This window comes from Nomascus leucogenys, chromosome 13 (genome assembly GCF_006542625.1).
Source record: "Nomascus leucogenys isolate Asia chromosome 13, Asia_NLE_v1, whole genome shotgun sequence".
Lineage (NCBI taxonomy): Eukaryota > Metazoa > Chordata > Mammalia > Primates > Hylobatidae > Nomascus > Nomascus leucogenys.
This window is the reverse complement of record NC_044393.1, coordinates 19,739,501-19,765,669: the sequence shown is the minus strand read 5'-3', so window position 1 is coordinate 19,765,669 and position 26,169 is coordinate 19,739,501. Positions and strand designations below refer to the sequence as shown.

Genomic DNA, 26,169 nt, shown 5'->3' with positions numbered 1-26,169 from the left:
AGGTCTAGGGTTGGGTCTATCAGTTTCTGGCATCTCCTACTCGTCCTCAAGGGTACAGTCTCCTCCTCTGTGAGGTCTCTCAGTCCCTTGGGCCCCAGGCAGGCAGCCCCTGGGTCCCTCTGCCTTGTGTTCATTCTTCCCTACAGATTAATCATGCTGTACCATAGAGTTTGTTTTTATTTTTTTAAATGTGTATTTTATAATATTGCTGATGTGTATTATTTATTTATTTTTGTATTTTTTTTAGAGTAAGCATCTCACTCTGTCGCCCAGGCTGGAGTGCAGTGGTGCAATCATAGCTCACTGCAGCCTCGACCTCCCAGGCTCAAGCGATCCTCCTGCCTCAACCTCCTGAGTAGCTGGGACTATGGTGTGCACCACTACACCTAGCTAACTTTTTTTTTAAAGATGGGTTCTTGCTATGTTGCCCAAGCTGGTCTTGAACTCCTGGGCTCAAGTGATCCTCTCACCTCAGCCTCCCAAAGTGTTAGGATTACAGGGGTGAGCCATTGGCCGAGATTTCTTTATGTGCCTATCTCTCCCACCAGCCTGAGCTCAGGGCAGGATGGCATCTCATCCATCACTACGGCACAGCCTGCAGTGCTCCCTAAGTGTTGGCTGTTGACAGTATTACTCCTCTGACCAGTGTTTGGATGGGGTCTACTTCAAGTTGTGTAAGGGAGGTGATGGGGGAGCAACTGAGGTATCAGAGGGATGGGACCTTTCCTATTATCTCCCCAGGACATTTAGCCAATGCCACCACGGACCTCATGAAACTGGACCATGAAGAGGAGCCCCAGCTCTCCGAGCCCTACCTTTCTAAACAGAAGAAGCTCATGGTGAGTACCTCCCAGCCTGCTGAGTCCCCTTCCCTACCAGCTCTTCCATGGAAATGAACAATAGGAGAAGCTAAGTAGAAGATCAGCTGATGATGTGAAATGGAAAAGCCCCTGGCTTGCTTTTCCAATCCTGTCCCCTACCATTTACTAGCTGTTAGACTTTGGGTAAGCCACTGCTGCCCTGGGGCCTCAGTTTCCTCATGTGTTAGGTTGTGTCTTTAAAAGCAGAGCATTGGCCAGGCATGGTGGCTCACTCCTGTAATCCCAGCACTTTGGGAGGCCGAGGCAAGTGGATCACTTGAGGTCAGGAGTTCGAGACCAGCCTGGCCAACATGGTGAAACCCCGTCTCTACTACAAATACAAAAATTAGCCGGGCATCATGGCGGATGCCTGTAGTCCCAGCTACTCGGGAGGCTGAGGCGGGAGAATTGCCTGAACCTGGGAAGCGGAGGTTGCAGTGAGCTGAGATCGGGCCACTACACTCTAGCCTGGGCAACAGAGTGAGACTCTGTCTCAAATAATAATAATTACAATAAATATATAAATAAATAAAAATAAATGCAGAGCACTGAACAGGGGTTCTTGGGAAAGGAGGTATTGAAGGATTGCTCTGAGGGGGACCCCAGAGAGACGGGAGGGATAAGGAAGAGGAAGCTGCTAAGCCTCAATTGATTCCACAGGAAGCTCTGGAGCACAAATGGCACCACAAAGGTGATCAGCCTTGAAGTAAGGGGCCAGCCTTTTATCCCCTCATATCAGTGGGACATTGGCTACAGATTGTTGGAGGGAGGGGTGCAGGCAGGTAACCTCCCAAGTATTTGTGGGCAATGCAGTTCCTTATTGGCTGAGAGAAGGGGCAGCTGTGAGCCACTAGCAGCCAGCCCTCCCAGCATCTGGGTGTAAGAACATACCAGGGATCTAGGCAGGACAGCCAAGCTCACAGGACAGTTGTAGGCACCAGATGAGGGTGCTTCATAACAGGGGGGCATCCTGTACACTTGGGGGGCATTTGGAGACTGGGTTTGCGGAAGAAGTTCAGCAAAGCTCCTTCCATCCCTGAACATCCGGGCTCTATTGAGGCCAACTCAGCTTCTCTTGGCCCTGTCCTGCCCCCAGGCCAAGATCTTGGAGCACGATGATGTGAGCTACCTGAAGAAGATCCTCGGGGAGCTGGCCATGGTGCTGGACCAGATTGAGGCCGAGCTGGAGAAGAGGAAGCTGGAGAACGAGGGTGGGTGCCAGCCCTGGGGGAGGTGGGGGCTGTAGCCCACCCAGCCTACTCTGCCCCTGACCATTCTCAGCCTCTTTTTTTCCCAAAAGTCTCAGAGGACCTCCCAGGTGGTTAAGAGGATGGGCTATGGAGTCAGACTAAGGTTCAAGTCATAACTTGGCCACTTCCTAGCTTAGTAAATATGGTCAGGTTCTCCCCTCTCTGAACTCCAGTTTCCCATCTATAAAATGGGGATAATAGTAGGACCTGCCTCAAAGAGCTGTTGAGACATTGTATGAAATAATACATATAAAGTGCTTAGATTAGGGCTTAGCACATAGTAGGTGTTTAATAAAGGTAGGTGAAGATGATGATAAGAGTGGTGATGGCCACTACCCACCACACCATCCCACTTGCCCTGCCCAAGAATGCATTATGGCTCCTTCGTGCTCCAGCCAGACATCCAAGCTCACCCAGACTCTCCTCGACCTTGACTCTTCCTGCTCCCAGCTGGGCATCTAGACTTGGACATGCCAGCTTCATTCTACCTCCACACTTTTGCTCCCACAGCCCCTCCCTCCTGGAGCACCCTTCCTACATCACTCCACTCCATTTTGCCTGTTACACACCACCTTTGCCACAGCCCTTCTTCAAATCTCATTCTGAGCTTCCCATCTTGCTCCGTTTAAGACCTGTGAGTCTTGTGTCCTGAACAATGCAAATTTATGGTGCATTTGCAACAGCCTTCTGCACATGCATAGCTATGTGTATGGGAAGGCCGTAGAGCCCAGGGTCTAAACAGATGGGGTTAGAGTAAGAACAACTTGAATTAGAGTTCCAGCTTTGCTGCCTCAAATATGTAACCTTAGACAAGTTGCTTTCCCTATTGAAGCCTCAGTTTCCTCATCTATAAAATGGGGTGGTAATAACACAACTTAACCCTGTCTTACTGGACTCTTGTGAAAATTCAATATACTCAGCACACTGCCTGTCCTATTACTAGTTTAATACATATGGCAGCTAAAGGCACACACATTCTCCAGATGAGAAAACTGAGGCTCAGAGAGATGAAGTGAGTTGCTCAAGGTCAGGCAGCTCATAGATGTCATGGTTAGGGCCAGAACTTGTTCCCTCTCGATGGGTCCAGTGTTGTTTCCAGCATCTCACAACTGATGCCACAAGCACAAGACCTTATGTCCTGAACAGAGACATCATCATGCATACTGAAGCCAGCTGCCTTAAATCCTTTCTGGAAACAAAGCCTGGTATGACTAAGTGAGTAAAAAAAATAACACACCTCAAAGGGGAACTTTTGGCTGCGCACAATGGCTCACACCTGTAATCCCAGCACTTTGGGTGGCCAAGGCGGGTGGATCACCTGAGGTCAGGAGTTCGAGACCAGCCTAACCAACATGGCAAAACCCCGTCTCTACTAAAAATACAAAAATTAGCTAGGCGGACTGCTGGGTTCCTCTAATCCCAGCTACTCGAGAGGCTGAGGTAGGAGAATCACTTGAATCTGGGAGGTGGAGGTTGCAGTGAACCCAGATTGTGCCATTGCACTCTAGCCTGGGGGACAGAGAGAGACTCCATCCCCTGCCCCCCAACAAAAAAAAAAAAAGGGACTTTCCTGTTTCTATCCTAATGGTAGCTAAGGGGAGCTGTTGCAGAGTTAATGGCTCTCAGGGGCCAAAAGGCTTGGTAGTTCAGAGATGGGCCTTTAGGGGACAGAGTCCCAGCTCTGCCATGCTCTCGGTAGGTGACCTTGGACATCAGGTATATGTTATTCACTTATGCATTAGTTTCTTAGGACTTCCATAACAAAATACTATAGACTGAGGGGCTTAAACAGCAGAAACCTATTGTCGCACAGAGCTGGAGGCTAGACCAAGGTGCCTGTGGGGTGGATTTCTCCCGAGGCCTCTCTCCTTGGCTTGCAAGTGGCCGCCTTCTTGCCGTGTCCTTACATGGCCCTTCCCCTGTGCTGCACATGCCTGGTGTCTTTGAGTCCAAATTTCCTCCTATAAATACTTTAGTCTGATGGAATCAGGACCCACCTTAAGCTCTTCATTTTAAGGTAATCATCTCTTTAAAAGCCCTGTTTCCAAATACAGTCACATTCTGAGATTTTAGGGGTGTCCAATCTTTTGGCTTCCTTGGGCCACATTGGAAGAAGAGTAATTGTCTTGGGCCACACATAAAATATGCTAACACTGACAATAGCTGATGAGCTTAAAAAACATCGCAAAAAAATCTCAGAATGTTTTAAGAAAGTTTATGAATTAGTTTTGGGCCACATTCAAAGCCATTCTGGGCTGCACGCGGCCCGCGGGCTGCAGGTTGGACAAGCTTGTTCTAGGGCTTAGGGCTTCAACATGTGAATTTTGTGAGGGTCACAATCCAGCCCAGAAAAATCTATATATTTAATAGACCTTACTGTGTGTCAGGCACTGTTCTAGGTGTTTCACAGATTTAAACTCACTTAATCCCCATAACCACCCCAGGAGGTGGGTAATATCAGCGATCCTGTTTAACAGATGAGGATCCTGTTTAAGAGATGAGGAAGCACTAGCTCTGGGCTCTTTCCTATTCTATAAAAGGGTGATAGGTTGGGCATGGTGGCTCACACCTGTAACCCCAACACTTTGGGAGGCTGAGGCAGATGGATCACTTGAGGTCAGGAGTTCGAGACAAGCCTGGCCAACATGGTGAAACCCTATCTCTACTAAAAATGCAAAAAATTAGCTGGGCATGGTAGTGGGCACGTGTAATCCCAGTTATGTGGGAGGCTGAGACAGGAGAATCACTTGAACCCAGGAGGCAGAGGTTGCAGTGAGCCGAGATCGCACCACTGCATTCCAGCCTAGGCACCAGAGCGAGACTCTGTCTCAAAGAGGAAAAAAGAAAAAGGCAAGGGATGATAACATGAGTGCCTACGTCCCAGGGCTGCTGCGAGGATCAATGAGCAAATGCATGTAATGGGCTTAGCACAGTGCCCGGCACACAGTGCAGAAGTGTCCATATATATTGTGATCCAGAGAGACCTAGGGTCTGACCTGGACGGAGGCTAGGGTGGATGGTTCTGGAGAATAGCCTCAGACATGCATTCCTTGTGGGATTCCTAGGCTGGGACCCTACTGCCGACCCCTGTCCTGAGGTCTTCTGAGAGGAGCCAGCATTGCACTGTCCCATGGTGAGATAAGTGGGGTTGTTCAAGATGGAGAGGTGTCGACAGTCCTTGCATCCCTCTGAGGCTGGGGGAGGTAGCAGAAGCCCCAGGGAAGTGGTTATGGATTTTAAAGGTCTGACTGGCTAGGCCCACATGGCCTCCGTTGCTCATCCAGGTTCCCTGAACCTGACTGGGTGAAACACTTTTATGCCTTCCATTTCTTCCCTCGTGGGCAGACCCCAGTGTTGGAAAGGATTTTAATGTCACAGTTGAGACCCCTTGCATAGAGCCAGATGGCTTTGATGCAGATTCCTGATCAACCACCTCCTAGCTCTGTGACCTTGTGGAATTCACTTCATCTCTCTGAGCTCATCTGCAAAATGTTGATAATAATAGAATCAAATCGTAGCAGGGTTGCTGATAGAAGATTTGTTAAGATAGTAAATATCGAGTACTTTGCACAGTGCCTGGCTCAAGGTAAAATGTTCTAAAAATAATCATTATTGCCATTCTTTTTCATTCATTTATTCAAATATTTATTGAACACCTACTAGATGGTAGGTCCTAGGACAAACTAATGAGTAAAACTCAGACCTCATTCTTGGTTTCATGGAGTCTGCAGTCTTACAGAGGAAAAAGACATTAGTCAAATAATCCCATAAGTAAACACAGAATTGCACACAGCGATAAGTGTTGAGATTGAGAGTAAATGAGCAGGATAAAGTGGATAAAGTTTCCCTGAGAAGGTGATATTCAAAGTGAGACCTGAAGGATGAGAAGGAGCCTAGAAAAGAATCAGGGCAGATATGACCCAGACTGAGGGATGCCATGGAGTGGGAGAGAACTGGGAACTCTTCAGGAACGGGCTGCTGTGTGGGTGGAGAGTCCTGGGGAAAGTGGTGGGAATGAGGGGAGAGCTGGAGCGGGTGAGGTGAGATCATGGGCCTCAGAGCCTACATTTACAAGTTTGGGTTTTATGCTAAGTACAATGGGAAGTCCCTGGAGGGCTTTGAGGAGAGGATTGTATCAATTAGTTTCTGCTGTATAACAAACCATTGCAAATCTGAGTGACATAAAAGAAGGGCCATTTATTTGTTCATGATATGTGGCTTGGCAGTATGGGCTGGGCTCAGCTGGGACAGCTTGCCTCTCACACATGGGGAGTGGCTGACCTCATTCCTGCATTTGGGGCCAGCAAATTTAAGACAGTAAATGTGATTACTTTGCACAGTGCCCGGCTCAAGATGAAATGTTCTAAAAATTATTATTATCACCATTCTTTTTCATTCATTTATTCAAATATTTATTGAACATCTCCTAGATGCTAGGTCCTGGGGATAAATTAATGAGCAAAATCTAGACATCATTCTTGCTCTCATGGAGTTTGCAGTCTTAGAAAAAAAAGAAACCATGAGTCTTAGATGGCAGGAGGAGCAAAGCCATGAAGACACACACATTGCAAAGTGGCACGCGTACAGGAATGGGAGGAACTAATGGCCCTGTTTGCAGTCTCCACGGGGCTGAGTTGTTCCGGTTTTATATTTGAGAGAATTCCAACTGCTGTGTGAAAATGGATTTCAAGGGAGACAGAGGGGAGGCTGGTGCAGCAGCTCAGGTGAGAGATGATGTTGGCGTGGACTGAGATGGTTGCAGTGGAGATGGTGAGGTGTGAATGGGCTTGAGAGGTATTTTGAAGATAAGATGAGCAGGAATTTACATGGGGGTTGGGAGTGAGGTAAAGAGAATCAAAGATAACTCCTGGGCTGGGCACGGTGGCTGACACCTGTAATCCCAGCACTTTGGGAGGCCGAGGCAGGTGAATCACGAGGTCAGGAGATCAAGACCATCCTGGCTAACATGGTGAAACCCCATCTCTACTAAAAATACAAAGAATTAGCTGGGCGTGGTGGCACGTGCCTGTAATCCCAGCTACTTGGGAGACTGAGGCAGGAAAATTGCTTGAACCTGGGAGGCAGAGGTTGCAGTGAGCCAAGATTGTGCCACTGCCCTCTAGCTTGGGCATTTGGGAGACAGTGAATTTGTGACACCCAAGAGAGGTGTCACAGAAGCCATTAGATATTCTAGCCTGACTCTCAAAGGAGAGGTCAGAATTTGGAGATTCAGGAGTCCTCAGCCAATACATGGTGTTTAAAGCTATAGAATTGGATGTTTTCATGCAGGAAGAGAGCAGAGACAGACAAAAAGAGAAATCAGGACCTGCTGTATTAGTTATCTGTTGTGGCATAAGAAATTGCTGTCAACCTCAGTGTCTTAAATTTTAAAATCATTTATTATGTCACACATTTTCTCTGGATCTGGAGTTCTGGAGCAGCTGAGCTGGGCAGCTCTGAGTCAGGGTTGCCTGATGCAGGTTGCCTTCAAGCTGTCAGCTGGGGCTGCAATAATTTGAAGGCTTGACTGGGGCCGGAGGATCCACTTCCAAGCTGCCTTACTCATGTGGTTCTTAGCTAGCGGCCTCTATTCCCTGCTGGCTGTTGGCAGGAGACTTTAGTTCCTTACCCTGTGGGCCTGTCAATAGGCTGCTTGGGTTTCTTTACAGCATGGCTGCTGGCTTTGCCTGAGCAAGTTATTCCAGAGAAAGAGAAGACACAGAAGCCACAATGTCTTTTATGATCTACTGCTGGAACTCACTCTGCCCCATCATTCATTAGAAGTCAGGAAATACAGCTGCTATTCAAGGGGAGGAGAATTGGGCTCCGCTGAAGGGAGGAGTATATCAAGTAATTTGTGGGTGTACTTTAAAACTGTCATGCCTGGGCCAGGCATGGTCATGTGCACTTGTAATTCCAGCTAGTTGGGAGGCTGAGGCAGGAGAATCACTTGAGCCCCAGGAGTTCAAGACCAGTCTGGGCAACATGGTGAGACTCTGTCTCTACAAGAAAGTACAAAAATTAGCTGGATGTGGTAGTACATGCCTGTAGACCCAGCTACTCAGGAGGCTGAGGCAGGAGGATTGCTTGAGCCTGGGTGGTTGAGGCTGCAGTGAGTCATCTTCTGGGGGACAGAGTGAGACCCTGTCTCAAATAATGATAATAATTAAAACGTAACTACCACATCTATGCAGAGGTTCTCCCACCTAAGCGGGTATCAGCACAGAGGAGTCAGCAAAGCCCACTGAGGAGTGGCCAGTGAAGTAGGAAGACCCTCATGTTAGGAGGAACTGTGGGAGGATTGGGTTTTAAGGAGACAGAATGGTGTCAGTGCTGCTGGGAGCTTGAGCAAGCCAGGATAGGAAAGCGTGCCCTCGGCTTTCTACCATGGATGTCGGCGGTGACCTCGCCAGAAGCCTTTCACTGCAACCTGGGGCAAAAGCCAGATTGGAATGGACTGAAGAGTGCATGGGAGGTGAGGAATGAAGGTGGTGAGTGTAGATACCTCTTTTGAGAAGGGTAGAGGTGAACAAAGAAGGCGGTGGTGGCTGAAGAAGGACGTGCGGTGACAGGAGGAATTGTTTTTGGACAGGAGATGTACAAATGTGTTCTCATGCTGGTGGAAACAGTGCAGTGGAAAGGGGGAACCGGAGGTTCAGGACGGCGATGCAGAGGCCACGAAGACAGGAGGGGCGTGGTTCAGGCAGGGGCCCTATAGAAAACAGAGGACATCTTCAAATGGGGGAAATGGAAGACGGCTCAATAAAGGGACTCTTTATCAAGGCACAGGCAGGATGCAGGGACATCCCAAGGCAGAGAGGAGTACCCCAGGCCTGAAGTCTTGAGATCACAGGGTCATGAGAGCAGATTCAGGAACCTGGACAGAGGTGGTCACTGCCAGCCGTGATGACTCGCAGAGAGGAGCTGAGGGAAGTCAGTCCGGCATCACTGTTGCTCTCCCTCATCTCCCACCCCTGCTTCCTACTTGCCTAACTTTCCGAAGCCAGAGGGCATGAGCCCTTGGGGGGTGGAGCCAGCAAGTGAGCTTCCTGGGGTGCAGAACAACATGGAGAAGGGGGAGGAGGACCTAGAAAGACAACCTGAAGAGATGTGGAGACGCAGCATGGAGCAGGTGCAGAGGGCCCATGGAGGGCTTGGCCTTGGGGTTAGGACACACCCTGCATTGTGTCCACATCAGCAGCATGGAGCAGTTTTGCAGCATCGAGGTGGGGAGTGTGGGCTTTCATCTCTGAAAGCTGCTATCTTCTGAATGAAGCATGAGGTGATGTCATTGGCTGAGAGGGAACTGGGGAAAGGATGTGAGAAGTGTGAGAAGAGAGGATGAAAAGATGCAATTGTCTCCACAGGGAGCAGGAAGCACTCAAGAAATATAATAGGACCCTAGGCAGCACGGAGTGCCCTCCTGGGCTTTGTGGTCCTGAAATTAAAGTGTAACCAGTTGGCCTCATTGTGAGATCGCCTCCAGCTGGCAGACCCAGAGAAGTGCAGAAGGGGCTCATCCAGGCCTGGGGTTTGCAAAGGGAACACACAAGTGGAGGAGAAGAGAGGAGAACAGGGAAGGGGTCAGATACCAGATTGCTGCCCAGGCACACACACAAACATGGACACACATAGAAGGCCATCAGCATTTGCCTACAAACATAAACATAGGCATGAACATAATAGTGAGCATGTCTGAGGCAAACATCCAGATTCACCTGGGCCTAAACTGCACTCACATGTGTGGTAATCCCACACCACGTGGACACAGATGCCCAGGAGAGTGGATATCCACGTACATATAAACAATCGGCTGCATGGATTTGTGCAGGCAGACACAGGCAAACGTGCAGTCTATGGAGGTTACAGATGCATGAAGAGATCTGCACACAGACCTGGGTAAAGAACTCACGTACTGAAAGGGGCCTGAGTGGACGTGGAGAAACCTGCTGTGTCTATGCTCATTTGCATGTGGAAATAAGTAGCTTAATAGAGTGGTTACAACCACAGAATCTGGAACCAGATGGCCTAAGTTCAAATCTAGGCTCTGCTCTGACACATATTAGCTGAGGTTTGACTAAGTTACTTAACCTCTCTGTGCCTCAACTGCCTCATCTGTAAAGTCGGGATAATAACATCACCTACTTTATAGAGTTGTTGGAAGATCCAGGGAATTACACCACACTTTCCTGGTTCACCTCCTATCTCTTGGGCTGCTCCTTCTCATGTCCCTTGCTGGTTTCTCCATGTTGCCCAGTATCTAAACCTAGTCCCTGGGCCAGTTCTCTGATCTGTCTACCCACACTCCCTTGCTGGTATCATGCAGTCTGCAGCTGGGGACTTAAGTCACTTGATCCTTTCACTGTCCCTCACTCCCATCACAATGGCACCTCCCTCCATACCTAGTGGTGATTCCCTGGTTCATCATTAGGAGAACTTTCGTGCCTGCACATTCAACGCCCTGGCCCTCCATACTTGCTTTGCAAAACCTCAAACCTTGTTGAACCCAGCTCTCCACCTACTCAGTGCCTTCACCTGTGAACCTATATGTGGCTGGAGAAACACACAGGATGCTGGGGGGACTCACTTTGTATTTACAACTGCAAGCCTTAGGTGACCTCAATGCTGCCCCAGACCTCCCCGCTTCACTCCCTAGATGACTCCTTTATGCCTTCTCCTTCCTCCTCAGCCCTCCAGCCACCTCCCCAACATTCTCACTCAGAACTGATCACTTTAGGTTAGTGCAAAAATAATTGTGGTTTTGGCCGTTAAAAGTAATGGCAATATATCACTGAGAAAATCGAAGCATTAGAAAGAGATCTTCACAGCTCTCATCCCCACAACGACCCACCCACTGTATCTCATCAATTCTAAGATGCATCTTTGTTAGACCACATCTTAGCATCTCTGAAACTGGAATGTTTATTCCAGTCAATAGTTTAATTCTCCTTTCTTACTTTTGGATAGGTGTCTTATATTTAATAGTAACTTAGATTTGATGAAATGCGGTAGCACATATGCCCTCTTGTTACCAAGGATGGACTGTTCTTGTCCTTGTCCAAGGATGGAAGGGATTGTCCTTTAAAACCAATCCCTTCCCTAGTGCATCAGATCCCATCCACTCTCATCCCTGTAAGAACACCACATCCGTAATTCTATCCACTCTTCCCCATAGAATCTTTCCCTTCTCTGCGGCATCATCCACAAACACATGCTATTTTATTCCTCCCAACTTATGAAAATGCTCTTGACTTGTCTCTCACTACTGGCCCATCCTCCCCATTCTAGCAAAATTCCGTGGCAGAATGATCTTTGTTCACCATCTCCAATTCCTCTCCTCCCTTTCTCTTTGAACTCCCTCCAAACCAGCTTTTAAGTCAGCATTCTACTCCAGCTGCTCTTGCCAGGGTCGCCAGTTGGTAAACACAGTCACCAGTTCTCAGGCCTCCTATTTGACCTCAACACAGCGTTTGGACACAGCTGAGCACTGTCTCCTCCTCAGAACCCTGTCCTAAGTTGGCTTGCTGGACACCACACTCTCCTGGTTCTTCTCCTACCTCAAAGGCAGCTCCTTCTTATCGTCTTTGCTGGTTTCTCTTGGTGTCAATATTTAAAGTTTGCAGGGGGACCCCGGGTTCAGTCCCTTGCCCTATTTCCAAGTCTGGCTACACTGATACTGTCCACTCTCCTGGCTTTAAATACCACCTCCACATTGACGGTGCTTCTCTAAGCCTGGAACCTGTATCACTAACTCCCAACTCATTATTGCCCCTTGGGGGCCCATCAGGTGTCTTGTTTGTTTGTTTGTTTTTAAGATAGGGTCTCACTCTGTCACCCAGGCTGGAGTGCAGTGGTGTGAAAAAGGCTCACTGCAACCTCGACCTTCTGGGCTCGAGCCATCCTCCTGCCTCAGCCTCCCTAGTAGCTGGGACCACAGGCGCACATGCTACTGATTCAGCTATTTTTAAATTTTTTTATAGAGAGGAGAGTCTCGCCATGTTGCCCGGGCTGCTCTCAAACTCTTGTGCTTAAGCAGTCCTCCTGCCTTAGCCTCCTAAAGTAAGGGAGAGAGATGTGAGCCACTGCACCCAGCCTCATCAGGTGCCTTGAAGATTACCTATTCAAGGATAACCTTCTGATGAGAGCCGTCATTACACTTTACCCCTTTCCCTGTGACTGTGAGCCTCTTGAGGGGAGACATTGTATTGTGTTGTGTCTTCATGCCCAGCACATACTGCCATGTAACCACTTGCTGAATGAATGAATCCATGACCAAGAAGATGCAGAGCGGAAGGAGGGGGCTCAGGTTTTGACGGTAGGGAGCATTGGACTCATGGAATTCCTGAACTGAAAGGAACAACCTGTTCAAAGGTGCAGAGGCAAGCCTCCCAGGAAAGCAGCCCTCACAGGAAGGGAAGGAAGAGGGGAGAGCATTCCGGGCATGGGGTACAGCAGGGACAAAGTCCTGGAGGCTGAAGTGGGCAGCTCGTTGGGGAAGACAGTGGACCAATGGGCAATTCATGAGAAGTCAAGATTAGAGACACATACTAAAGCTAAACTAACTCTTGAAAGGGCTTAACGGCTAGGCATAGGAACTTGGACATTAAGGTGTAGTCAGTGGGGAGAATTAAAGATTTTTGAGCAAAGAGGAGATGTAAGGGACCAAAGAAACTCCAGAATTTCAGGTCAAAACAACTAGGAGAAAATATTGCACAAACAAGTGTTTTCTAAAAATGCAGGCTAATTTTTTCTTTCTTAATCCCAAATGTGATAGTCAAGCTAAATTTAGATGACACAAAAACATGGTGATAAATAATGTAAAACCACGTTGTGTGAGTTATCCTCTTTTGATTACATCAAAGAAAATTAGTAAGATGTTAGTGCTTAACCCCTTTATGTGTTTAACATCTGCCCCTTTCTTAAAAACAAAATGAGGCCAGGTGTGGTGGCTCACACCTGTAATCCCAGCACTTTGGGATGCCGAGGCAGGCAGATCGTCTAAGGTCAGGATTTCGAGACCAGCCTGGCCAAAGTGGCAAAACCCCATCTCTAGTAAAACATACCAAAAAAAAAAAAAAAATTAGCCAGGCATGGTGGTGCATACCTGTAGTCCCAGCTACTTGGGAGGCTGAGGCAGGAGAATTGTTTGAACCCTGGAGGTGGAGGTTGCAGTGAGCTGAGATTGCGCCACTGCACTCCAGCCTGGGTGACAGAGTGAGACTTTGTCGAAAGAGAGAAATAAAAGAAAGAAGAAAGAAAGAAAGAAAGAAAGAAAGAAAGAAAGAAAGAAAGAAAGAAGAAAGAGACAGAAAGAAAGAAATGAAAAGAAAGAAATGAAAAGACAGACAGAAAGAAAAGAAAGAAAGAAAGAGAGAAAGAAAGAAAGAGACAGAAAGAAAGAAATGAAAAGAAAGAAATGAAAAGACAGAAAGGAAAGAAAGAGAGAAAGAAAGAAGAAAGAGACAGAAAGAAAGAAATGAAAAGAAAGAAATGAAAAGACAGACAGAAAGAAAAGAAAGAAAGAAAGAGAAAGAAAGAAAGAAAGAAAGAAAGAAAGAAAGAAAGAAAGAAAGAAAGAAAGAAAAGAAAGAAAGAGAAAGAAAGGCAGAAAGCAAGCAAGCAGGGACGGAAGGAAGAAACAAAGAAGCCAGTCTTGGGAGCAGATACTTTGACGGGCAGTAGTATCCAGCTGGAATTTAATTGCATTTGTTTTGTTTTTGTTGTGTTTACTTTTACCATTGCAGATAGTTTATAGCGAATCATTTAATACTACCGTTAATGATACAGTTTATTTTTTCATTCATCAATCATTCAGTAAAGATTTACTGAGCACCTATTGTATGCCAGGCACAGTTCTAGATGCAGAGGATACAGCCACAGACAAGACAGACCAAAATCCCTGCCCTCATTGAGTTTCCACTCTAGTAGAGGACAACAGACAATAAACAAAATGAGAATGTCAAGTAGATGGTGCAATGTGGCGCTATGTTCTACGGAGGAAAACAAAGCAGGAGAGGGGAGAGTGACTGCTGGGTAAGGTCTTCCTCCACCTCCTTCGCATCTTTGCTCCCGTGCCAGCTTCTCCTGGGCTTCACAGACTACCAATTTATGATTTCCATTTAAAACTTCCATTTTATTTTTTATTTTTATTTATTTATTTCGAGATGGGGTTTCGCTCTTGTTGCCCAGGCTGGAGTGCAGTGGCACAATCTTGGCTCACTGCAACTTCCGCCTCCCGGGTTCAAGTGATTCTCGTGCCTCAGCCTCCTGAGAAGCTGGGATTACAGGTGCCTGCCACCATGCCTGGCTAATTTTTGTATTTTTAGTAGAGCCACCTCGGCCTCCCAAAGTGCTGGGATTACAGGCGTGAGCCACGGCACCCAGCCAAAACTTCCGTTTTAAATTGGCGGTCTGGGAAGCCCAGGAGAAAATGGCATGTGAGCAAAGATGTGAAGGAGGCAGAGGAATGAGCTCTGAAGCTATGCAGGAAAAGACTGAGGCAGCGGGAACAGCAAGGGCAAAGGCCCTGTGGTAGGAATGTCCCTGATGTGAGGAGTTGCAGGAGTCTAGTGTGGCTGGAGAAGAGTGAGGAAGGGAGAGAAAAGCAGACTCTGAGGTCTGAAAGGTACCTGGGGGCTAGATCACAGAGGGCCTTACAGGGCTTGGGAGGGTTTCCGCTTTTACTCTGGCCACAACGGTGCATCATCATTAGAGGGTTTTGAGAAGGGAGAAGTGACATTATCAGACATTTAAATTTTAACATGACCACTTTGGCTGCTGTGCTAAAAATAGACTCTAGGGGATAAGGGCAGAAACAGGGAGACCTTTTAAAAGGACATTGTGATAACTTAGAAGATAATGGTTGTTTGGACAAGGACGGTACAAGTAGAGGCGGTATCAGATTCCGGAAGATATCTGAAGTTATCTGAAGATAACGCTGATGGAAATTGCTGACAAATTGTATGTGGGGGTGAAAGAGAATTCATGGTGGGGCCGGGCGCAGTGGCTCATGCCTGTAATCCCAGCACTTTGGGAGGCCGAGGTGGGCAGATCACCTGAGGTCAGGAGTTCAAGACCAGCCTGGCCAACATGGTGAAATCCTGTCTCTACTAAAAATACAAAAATTAGCCGGGCATGGTGGTGCACACCTGTAATCCCAGCTATTAGGGAGGCTGAAGCAGGAGAATTGCTTGAACCTGGGAGGTAGAGGTTGCAGTGAGCTGAGATTGTGCCACTGCACTCCAGCCTGGGCAACGGAGTGAGACTCCATCTCAAAAAAAAAAAAAAAAAAAAAAGAAATGAAAAAGAATTAATGGTGGCTCCGAGGCTTTTGGGCAGAGCAACTGCAAGGGTGGAGATTCCATTACTGAGATGGGGATGAGCATGGTGGCTCTGGGGGGAATTCCATTTTGAATTTGAAATGCAGAGCAGACACCAAGTGGAGCTGTCAAAGGAGTAGTGTATATGTGTCTGGAATTTCATGACACATATTTGCACTTTCTTTATTTGAGACAGATTCTCACTCTCACCCAGGCTAGAGTGCAGTGGCACTGTCTTGGCTCACTGCAGCCTCCATCTCCCAGGTTGAAGCAATTCTCCTGCCTCAGCCTCCTGAGTAGCTGGGATTACAGGTGTGCACCACCACACCCAGCTAATTTTTATATTCTTTGTAGAGATGGGGTTTCACCATAGTGGCCAGGCTGGTCTTGAACTCCTGACCTCAAATGATCTTCTCACCTTGGCTTCCCAAAGTGCTGGGATTACAGGTGTGAACCACTATGCCTGGCCACGCATTTGCACTTTAAAAGTCAGCTGATGTATCAGCTGTAAAATGAGGATAAGAAAACAAAAGAGAAAAAAGTCGATTTAAAGAAAAAAATAATAATAGAAGTAGCATGAGGATATGGCAAAAATCACTGAAGTTGTACAGGAATGAATAACCCTCAGGAAATACTGGGGCAGGCATGCAGAAGCCAGAGGAGCTCATGGAGAGAAGTGAGTCTGTGTGTTAGGGGAGATTGATCCCCTTGCCTCCTCTTTCTTCCACTCTAGGGCAGAAATGCGAGCTGTGGCTCTGTGGCTGTGCCTTCACCCTCGCTGATGTCCTCCTGGGAGCCACCCTGCACCGCCTCAAGTTCCTGGGACTGTCCAAGAAATACTGGGAAGATGGCAGCCGGCCCAACCTGCAGTCCTTCTTTGAGAGGGTCCAGAGACGCTTTGCCTTCCGGAAAGTCCTGGGTGACATCCACACCACTCTGCTGTCGGCCGTCATCCCCAATGCTTTCCGGCTGGTCAAGAGGAAACCCCCATCCTTCTTCGGGGCATCCTTCCTCATGGGCTCCCTGGGCGGGATGGGCTACTTTGCCTACTGGTACCTCAAGAAAAAATACATCTAGGGCCAGGCCTGGGGCTTGGTGTCTGACTGTCGGTGTCTCTGTGCTGTGTGTTTCCCCGTGAGCTCTCAGTAACTCACTGTCTCATGAACACTTGGACAGCCCTCCCCGCCCTTCGTTCTGAGTAATAATATCGTCAGTGTGAAAACATTCCATAGTTTAGAAGTAGACGTTGCCAATGCCGTGACTCAAGGCCACGGCTCTACTAAAAGAGAGAGAGGAAGCGAGAAAGAGAGAGAAAACAAAACACAGAAACAAAACACGAATGCCTTTTCTATCGATTCAAGGTCTCAAGATGGAACTGTGGGGACTGGTTAGGATCTTAGGTGAGTCCCAGGATGTTTCATCCACCAGGGCCCAGGTTCTGGGAGGTGCTGGGGACTCAGAGGGCCTTACCCCTCGCCCCCCCTTCCCTCTTGCCCAGGGAACTCTTCCACAGGACAAAGCCAACATCAAGACTCGACTCCTCTAACCCGTACCTCTGAATGGGGCTGGATAACCGGAGACCCCATGGGAGGTCCCTGAAGATCAGAAGGGGCTTCACGCTTCTCCTGGACATGGACTGGCTTGAGCCAAGGCAGTGGCACCCAAAAACCAGGCTGCGGTGGGGACGGACACCATGAGCACACCCTCTCATTGTCCTTCTGATTTTGCCCATGTGTTGGGTTTGGCTTTAATAGAAATCTCTGAAGGCAGCAGCCATCATCCTCTTCCTACCTTGAGTTTTTCTACCCTGTGAGGTGGGACTTTCAGTAAAAGCCATGTTGACCCTCTCTCAGAAGGTCAGTCCAGCCCAAGTGCAGGGGCGGATCTGGAGGTGGACAAACCTAGGTCCCCCTCCTAGCCTCTGTCCAAGCCATCTCCTTCAATACCCCCCCTTCCTGTCACTCCTGGGGCTGCCCCCGTGCTACACCGTTTCATGGAGCCGGGGACAGGGGGGAAGTCTCTGCATCCACGCCACCCACCCCAGTCGGGTCTCACTTTCCTGTGCCTTTTGCATGTTGGGAAAGGGTCTTGGTGTCACTGCCGCTCATGCATAGAAACCACCAGAAGCCCCAATAAAGCATCCAGGAGGAGCAGTTGCTTTTCATTTCTAAACCTGTGTTGTCCATCTAGTTCTCATTGCCAAGCGCTGGAGCCAGAAGGGTAGAGATGTGAGGTTTCAGTCTCAGTTCTTCACAGGAGCAAGCAAGAGTTGACTCCCGGTCTCAAGTTGCTGGGTCTGGGGCTGGCTTCCAGATTGACTTTCCAGGGCTCTGACCTTAACATCAACCCAGCTCATTTAGGCTCAGCCCTTTACAGGTTACATGGCATGTTTACAACCCTTTGTTCTCATTAACCTGTGCAAGGGCCAGGTGTAGTGACTCACATTTATAATCCCAGTGCTTTGGGAGGCCAAGATGGGAGAATTGCTCCAGGCCAGGAGTTCAAGGCAAGCCTGGGCAACATAGCCAGACCCTATCTCTAGAAAATAAAATCAAATAAACCTATATATGGACTTCAGGGGCACCCGGGGCACATGCCCCCCACCCCAATTTCCCAGAGGGAAAACTATTTAAAATGCCCAAAGAACATTAAATCAGGAGTATAATATATAGAATATAAGGCATAGTTTTACTTATTTTGCAAAAAAAAAAAAAAAGTATTAAGAATTTGCACATCTTTTTTCATCAAGGTAAAAAGAAAGCTTAGTCATCCAGGGCCAAGACAGGGCAAAGGTGGAACTTAGAGACCATGAACACTGTCTGGCACCATCCATCCCCTTGGCTAATCAAACATTCACACAGGCCGGGTGTGGTGGCTCACGCCTGTGATCCCAGCATTTTGGGAGACCAAGGCGGGTGGATCACGAAGTCAGGAGTTCAAGACCAGCCTGGCCAACATGGTGAAACCTCGTCTCTACTAAAAATACAAAAATTAGCTGGGTGTGGTGGCACGTGCCTGTAATCCCAGCTACTCAGGAGGCTGAGGCACAAGAATCGCTTGAACCCAGGAGGCAGAGGTTGCAGTAAGCCAAGATGGCACCACTGCATTCCAGCCTGGCAATAGAGTGAGACTCCACCTCAAAAAAAAAAAAAAATCAAACATCCACACAGACTCTCCCCATTCTTCATTCAATTTCCACTCAAGAACAACAGTATAATACTCAATCCTCACAGGATTTACTGCCTCCTGCAATGAGGACGTGCTAAACCTCTCTCCAAAATGAGACTCACAAAGCCCCATCAGTCAGTAACATCACTCTGGATAATGGTAGATTCTCTTCTCATTCCTCCTCTAGCTCTAGAGATCACACCCATACCTCAATCTACTATAATATTCAGATGAAAACATAAATTTGACCATCACTAGCATTCCTTATATTCAATTACACACACACACACACACACCCCAAGCAAAGAAGAAAATACTCAGAATTGCTATAGGTTTCATTTCTGTAATTGATTCCAAGGCCACTGTTGATATCTACAATTTCTCTTTTTTCACTAGCTATTCTAGTGAAAAAGAGCACCTCAGTTAGTTAGCGTATTTTACCTGGTGACATGACTCAGACTCTGGTGGTCCTTAGATTACCATGGTCTTCCATTAGTATCGGATGTGGAAGTATTATGGGACACTGCAGACAATCCCCTATTCTTCCATGCTATCGTTGTGCAGGAGCAACCCAGTTTAGCCCTGGTAATCAGCTCAATCATCCTAGCCTGTAGAGAAACACACTACTTTGCCTGTAGTTTCGAGGGCATGAGGAGCTCAAAATGGCCAAGGGGCAGTCTCAACTCCTAACTTAATCAAACCATTGAATTATTCCTCAATAGATGTACTCCTCCCTTAGGAGCTATAATTTCTAAGCTATCAAAATCCACAGTCTCAGGGATGGGAAGCAACAGTTCTAAGAATGGGTTATTTGTATAATAGTGAGAGTCACTTCCACTTCCACCTTGGCATTGTTAGACCTGTGTTCTCTGGCAGTGGGAGAAACAGCACTGTGGTTGGTTCAAAGTACATACCGTATCCTGTAGGACAGCACTCCACATTGCAGTGTCTCCTGGCTGCCACTGTAACAGTCTTCAAGAGGCCATTTCAGTGTTCGATAAGACTAGCTGCTTCTAGATAAGAGAGTACTTTCTTCTAGATAAGAGAGTACATGGTAAGGCCACAATATCCCATGGGTATAACCACATTGCTGAATTTTTTTTGCAATAATATCAACTTTTTGGTCAGAAGCAATGTTATGTGCAATACCAACACTGGGACCAAGGCATTCATAAGTCCATGGATATAGTGGTCGGAGAAGGCAAACCCATACAGAGAATAAGTGAGTAGAAACTGCTGCTTCCTCTGTGATGGAAGGGGTTCAATGTGATCTATCTGCCCTCAGATAGCTGGTTCCTATGGCAAATGGTGTCATATTAGGAACTGTGCACACTGGGCACTCTGCAGTGGCATTCACTAAATCAGTCTTAATCAGAGGAAGTCCGTGTTGTTGTATCCATCTATAACCTCTAGCTCAATTACCACGGCCCTTTTGTACATCAGCCTATTGAGCAAGTACTAGAGTGGCTGGGGAAAGAGAATGACAGACAGCTGCAGAACAAGGCATCTTGTCCATTGGTTTCTTGAACAATGGTTTCCTCTGCAGTGGGTACTGTTTGGGGGAACATGTGCATAGGACACAAATATCCTCCCATTCTGTGTCCATTGTTAGGGGCCTATCCACATTCCTTCTCCCACAGAGCTCCTGGTTGCCAATCTTCCAATCTTCTTTCCATGTTCATAAGCATCCGGCCAAACCATCCGTCCCATGAATATGTACAGATCTGTATTCCTGGACTTCTGTCTCTATCTTGATAAGGCAGACAAGGAGACATACTGCTTGAAATTCTGTTCACTGCGAAGATTTGCCTTCTGCAATGTGTTTCGGGGAATTCCTGTAGTGCTGCAACCATCCACTTCCAGGTGGTGCCAGGCCTGAGTTTTTTTCTTCCTCCATCAACTGATTATAGGGCATTTGCCAAGAGGCCTCTGGTGTTGATTGAGGAAGAGGCAGCAATGTGGTGGAATAGATGCCATCGTCTGAGCTATGTAACTTTCTCTTGATGATAGAATGATGCTGCTGTGTATGCCTAGCTTATGGCATGATGGATCAGATGATACCCAGTTCATGATGGGGAGATCAGGTTGCGTAGTCACCTGGTGTCTCCTGGTCAGGTGTGTAGTCTCTACCAGGGCCCAGTAGAAAGCCAGATGTTATTTCTCAAAAGGACCATTATTGTTTGCAGAAGAGGACATGACTTTGTTCCAAGCCCTAGGGATGTGCACTGAGATTTTCCTATTAGGGCTTGCTGGAAGCTCCATACCGGATGCCTATGTCACAGGTAATTTAAATACCACTGGATCTGCTGGGTCATAAGGCTGAACTCGCAGAGCATCTTACACTGTAGCCTGAATTTGCTTTGGGATCCATTCAAAACTGTCAGTCTTATGGGTTACTCAGTAAATGGTTTGGAGCAGTGTACACAAATGGATGTATTGCCAGGTACAGTGGCACATGCCTATAATCCCAGCTACTTGAGAGGCTGAGGCAGGAGGATCACTTAAGCTCAGGAGTTCGAGACCAGACTGGGCAATTTAGTGAGACCCTCATCAAAAACAAAGACAAAAATAAAAACAAATGGGTGTATGTTGCCTCCCAAATCCAAAGAGGGCCACCAATTGTGCCTTTTTCTTAGTAGGAGGTGCAGCAACTTATCTTTCACTTGGAGGGGATATCCTGACATTTCCTAGATCCCTGGGTTGCTAAAAACTTTACCAAGTTTCCAGAACTCTGAATGTTCATGGGGTTTACATACCACCCTTTGGCATGCCTGGATCTTAGTGAATCATCTGGTGTACTTGACGCATCCTGCTCATTAGTTACAGCATGATGTCATCAATGTAGTGGATCAATGTTTTTTACAGATGATCAAGATAATCAAGGTCTCTACACACTAGATTATGACAGAAAAAGAAAAGCTGACATAGTCCCATGGAAAAAAGTGATATGCTACTGCCCTGCCAATTAAGGCAAATGAGCATGAGCACGGTGGCTCACACCTGTAATCCCAGCACTTCGGGAGGCCGAGGCGGGTGGATCACCTGAGGTCAGGAGTTCAAGACCAGCCTGACAAATATGGTAAAACCCCATCTCTACTAAAAATACAAAAATTAGCTGGGCGTGGTGGCGTGTGCCTGTAATCCCAGCTACTTGAGAGGCTGAGATAGGAGAACTGCTTGAACCCAGGAGGTGGAGGTTGCAGTGAGCCAAGATTGCGCCACTGCACTCCAGCCTCAGTGACAGGGCAAAACTCCATCTCAAAAAAAAAAAATGACTTTTGGCGATTCTTATTAATTTGATATATAGAATAAACGTTTTCTAGACCAAGAGCTGGATACAAAGTGCTAAAGACTGTGTCGATTTGCATTAATAAAGAAACCACATCTGAAAAAACTGCAGTTTGAATTACCACCTGAGGGGGTTCACAGTAAAACCTTATCCTTCTTCTGGACCCATCCCTTTTACAGTATTGCTTTTAGTTTACTAGTCTAGTGTGTAAGGTGGTGGTGGTGTGAGGTTCCAGGGGCTTTGTCTTGGTCCTTTTACCTAAGTAGTCCTCATTCCATGGGTCAAGGAGGCCTGTGTAGGCTCCGCTAGCTGTTAAATTTGTTTGTTCCAATAACATATTCAGGACGTGGGGTAAAAATCACAGATGGGTCCACAGAGCCACTGGTCCAGTCACTATGAGATGTTTTCAAACCAAAACTCCATTTATCACCTAATCCCAATAAGCCTTATTAAAAATTATTTGTTAATTTATTTACTTTTACATTTCTGTGGTATATATGGGGTACATGAGACACTTTGATACAGGAATACAATGCATAATAATCATAACTGGGTAAACAGGGTATCTATCACCTCAAGAATTTATCCTTTCTTTGTGTTACAAACAATCCAATTATACTCTTTAGTTTTTTGTTTGCTTGAGATGGAGTCTCGCTTTGTTACCCAGGCTGGAGTGCAGTGACACGATCTCAGCTCACTCTGCCTCCCAGGTTCAAGTGATTCTCCTGCCTCAGCCTCCCAAGTAGCTGGACTACAGGCACGTGCCACCATGCCTGGCTAATTTTTTGTATTTTCAGTAGAGACGGGTTTCACCACATTGGCCAGGCTGGTCTTGAACTTCTGACCTCAAGTGATCTCCCCACCTCATCCTCCCAAAGTGCTGGGAGGCACAGGCATGAGCCACTGTGCCTGGCCTCTTTAGTATTTTTGTTTTAAAATTTTGTTTGTAGAGACAAAGTCTCACTATATTGCCCCAGCTGGTCTCAAACTCCTACACTCAAGCAATCCTCCTGCCTTGGCTCCCCCAAATTTTGGGATTACAGGCATGAGCCACCATGCCCAGTCTTTTAGTGTTGACACCCTTGTTGAAAATTAGTTCGGTGTAGATGTACTGATTTAATTCTGGGTTCTCTATTCTTTCCCATTGGTCTATTTGTCTGTTTTTATGCCAGTACTATGCTGTTTTGGTTACAGTATAATTTGAAGCCAGGTAATGTGATTTCTCCAGTTTTATTCTTTAGCTTTGGCTATTCTGGATCTTTTGTGGTTCCATATAAATTTTAGGATTATTTTTTCTATTTCTGTGAAGGATGTCATTGGTATTTTGATAGGGATTGCACTGAATCTGTAGATTGCTTTGGGTAGTATGGACATTTAAACAGTATTAATTCTTCCAATCCATGAACATGGAATATCTTTCCCTTTTTTTGGTATGTCCTCTTCAACTTCTTACATCAATGTTTTGTAGTTTTCATTATAGAGTGCTTTCACTTCTTTGGTTAAATTAATTTTTAGGTATTTTATTTTACTTGTAGCTATTGTAAATGAGATTATTTTCTTGATTTCTTTTGCAGATTGTTTGCTGTTGGCATACAGAAATGCCAATGATTTTTGTATGTTGATTTTGCATCCTGTAACTTATCAGTTCTAAATTTATCAGTTCTAATAGTTTTTTGGTGGAGTCTTTTGTTTTTTCCAAATATAAGATCATATTATCTGCAAACAAGGATAATTTGACTTCTTCCTTTCCAATTTGGATGCTCATTATGTCCTTCTTTAGTCTAATTGCTCTAGCTAGGACTTCCAGTACTATGTTGTATAACAATGGTGAAAGTGGGCACCCTTGTCTTGTTCTAGATCTTAAAGGAAAGGCTTTCAGTTTTTCCCCATTCAGTATGATACTGGCTGTGCATCTGCCATACATGGCTTTTATTGTGTTGAGATATGTTCCTTCTATCCTGTTTTTTGAGGTTTTTTATCATGAAGGGTTGTTGAATTTTTCAAATGCTTTTTCAGCATGAATTGAAATTATCATGTGGTTTTTGTCCTTCATTCTATTGATATAATGTATCACACTGATTTGCATATGCTGAACCATCCTTGCATCCCTGGGATAAATCTCACTTGGTCATGATTAATGATCTTTTTAATATGTTGTTGGATTCTTCTTGCTAGTATTTTGTTGAGGATTTTTACATCAATGTTCATCAGGGATATTGACCTGTAGTTTTCTTTCTTTCTTTCTTTTTTAATGTGTCTTTGTCTGGTTTTGGTATCAAGGTAATACTAACCTCATAGAATGAGTTTGGAAATAAGCCCTGCTTTTGCTTACAGTAGCATTTAGCGTCCCCAGGGAGTAGCTTCAAATCAGAGCCAGTGTAGAATATACCTTGAAAGCTCTGTGTATTTCCCTCTTTCTTGAAATTTCTTCCTTTTCTCTGGGATACACCCAGGTATGTGTCAGGCTCCTCTGAAGAGCTTAGAGGAAAACAGTTTATACTTGTGACAGTCACAGGAACTTTTCTCAAGGAGATCTAGCCTTCCCTACATTTCATGGGCCCCAGGACACTGAACTGGGTAAGAGATTACTTCTGCAGGACAGTTCTGTGGGTGTCCTTGGACTGACCCAGTTCTCCCCACTTTCTTGTTTACAATTCTCTAAAATAACAGTAGAATGTGCTGGAAGGTAGTATCTTGACATAGGAAGGGACTAGCCAGAACTTCCTGGGCTCTGTTCCAATCCCCCCAAAGCTCACCCAGAACAGGATGTCCTTCAGTGCTTTAGCCCAGTGATCACATTGCCCTGGGGCATAAAACCCAAGCCAAGCTACTTCCGGGGTCCCACTGCTGCAGTGCAAGTGAGGCATACACAGTCAAGGCATTATCCACCTTGGGCAGCATTCCTGAGCCTTGGGGGACCAGACTTCTGTTGTTCTTTGCTGCCTATCTGTAAGTAGTAAATCTGCTTCAAGTAACTTGTGAATATGAGTGTTCTGTCCCACCAGACTCAGACAAGTTGGTAGCCAGTGCATGGTGAGCCTGTTTCACCACTTTATTAGTCTGTTTTCACACTGCTGATAAAGACATAGCCAAGACTGGGCAATTTACAAAGGAAAGAGGTTTAGTTGGACTAACAGTTCCACGTGGCTGGAGAAACCTCGCAATCATGGTGGAAGGCAAGGAGGAGCAAGTCATGTCTTACATGGATGGCAGCAGGCAAAGAGAGAGCTTGTGCAGGGAGACACCAGTTTTTCAAAACTGTCAAATCTTGTAAGACTTACTATCACAAGAACAGCATGGGAAGGACCTGCCTCCGTGATTCAATTACCTCCCACAGGTCCCTCCCACAACACGTGGGAATTCAAAATGAGATTTTGGTGGGGACACAGCCAAACCGTATCTCCACTTAAAGTTAGGTCTCTGCTCACTGGACCCAAAGATTTTCTGACCATACAGAGCAAGTAAGACTTTAGTAAACTGCTCAAATGTTTGATTTCTAGGGACAATATGATGAATTCACCTCCAGTAAAAGTCCCTGTGGGTCAGAATATTCCAGTGGTTGCTATGGCTCTGCTGCCATGATGGAGTTTGCACCCAACTCATCTCTGGCAGTAAGTGCTGCCACTTAGACTCTGCCACTCCTCATTAAAACCAGGAAGCCCATTTCAGCGGCAGCACTTCCCACTGTCACACCTAGGCTATAGAGGAAAGTACTCCAGGTCTTTTGAATGGTACTAGTGCTTTCTCTGCCAGTGCTTACTCAATGCGTTAGTGAAATGAGTGTCCTCTGGGCCCTCCTGGTAGACTTAAAGTAGGTGATAGGGTCAGGGTCAAGTCATACATAACAACTAGGTGTGGTGGGGCGCCTGTAATCCTAGCTACTTGGGAAGCTGAGATGGGAGGACCAATTGAGCCCAGAAGTTTCAGACCAGCCTGGGCAACATAGTGAGACCCTGTCTCAAAAAAAATTAAAATTAAAATTAAAAAAGAAAGATGTCACTCCATGATATTTTTAAAAACCGTACATAGTAAATCCATCCCAACATTTCTATTTCCTTAAAACTTTGAATTCCTCCCTTAACAGTATCTTAGGGAAATTCTGGCATCTCAACTTCAATGAACGTAGACCACCACTAAGTCCAGGTTTCAGTCAATCAATCCAGGAAACCATTAGAATCACTTGCAAATGCTGAGATAACATATTAAATATAGACTCTCCAGAAAATGCATGAATATCCATACATTTAACCCAGCCTAACATGGTTTGTTCTTCTTTGTCTGGC

At 46.4% G+C, this 26,169-nt stretch overlaps 1 protein-coding gene across 2 annotated transcripts in view; it reads left to right on the top strand.

Moving 5' to 3' along the window:
• GDAP1L1 (ganglioside induced differentiation associated protein 1 like 1) overlaps positions 1–17,579 on the top strand; it is a 32,593-nt gene extending 15,014 nt beyond the window's left edge. For both annotated transcript variants that reach the window (XM_030825846.1, XM_030825847.1), the window contains exons 4-6: positions 742–839; positions 1,957–2,071; positions 16,163–17,579. In XM_030825846.1, coding sequence (XP_030681706.1) covers positions 742–839; positions 1,957–2,071; positions 16,163–16,506 — 557 coding nt within the window. In that variant the 3' untranslated portion in view covers positions 16,507–17,579. The remainder of the gene's footprint in view (positions 1–741; positions 840–1,956; positions 2,072–16,162) is intronic.
• The last annotated feature ends 8,590 nt before the right edge of the window (positions 17,580–26,169 follow it).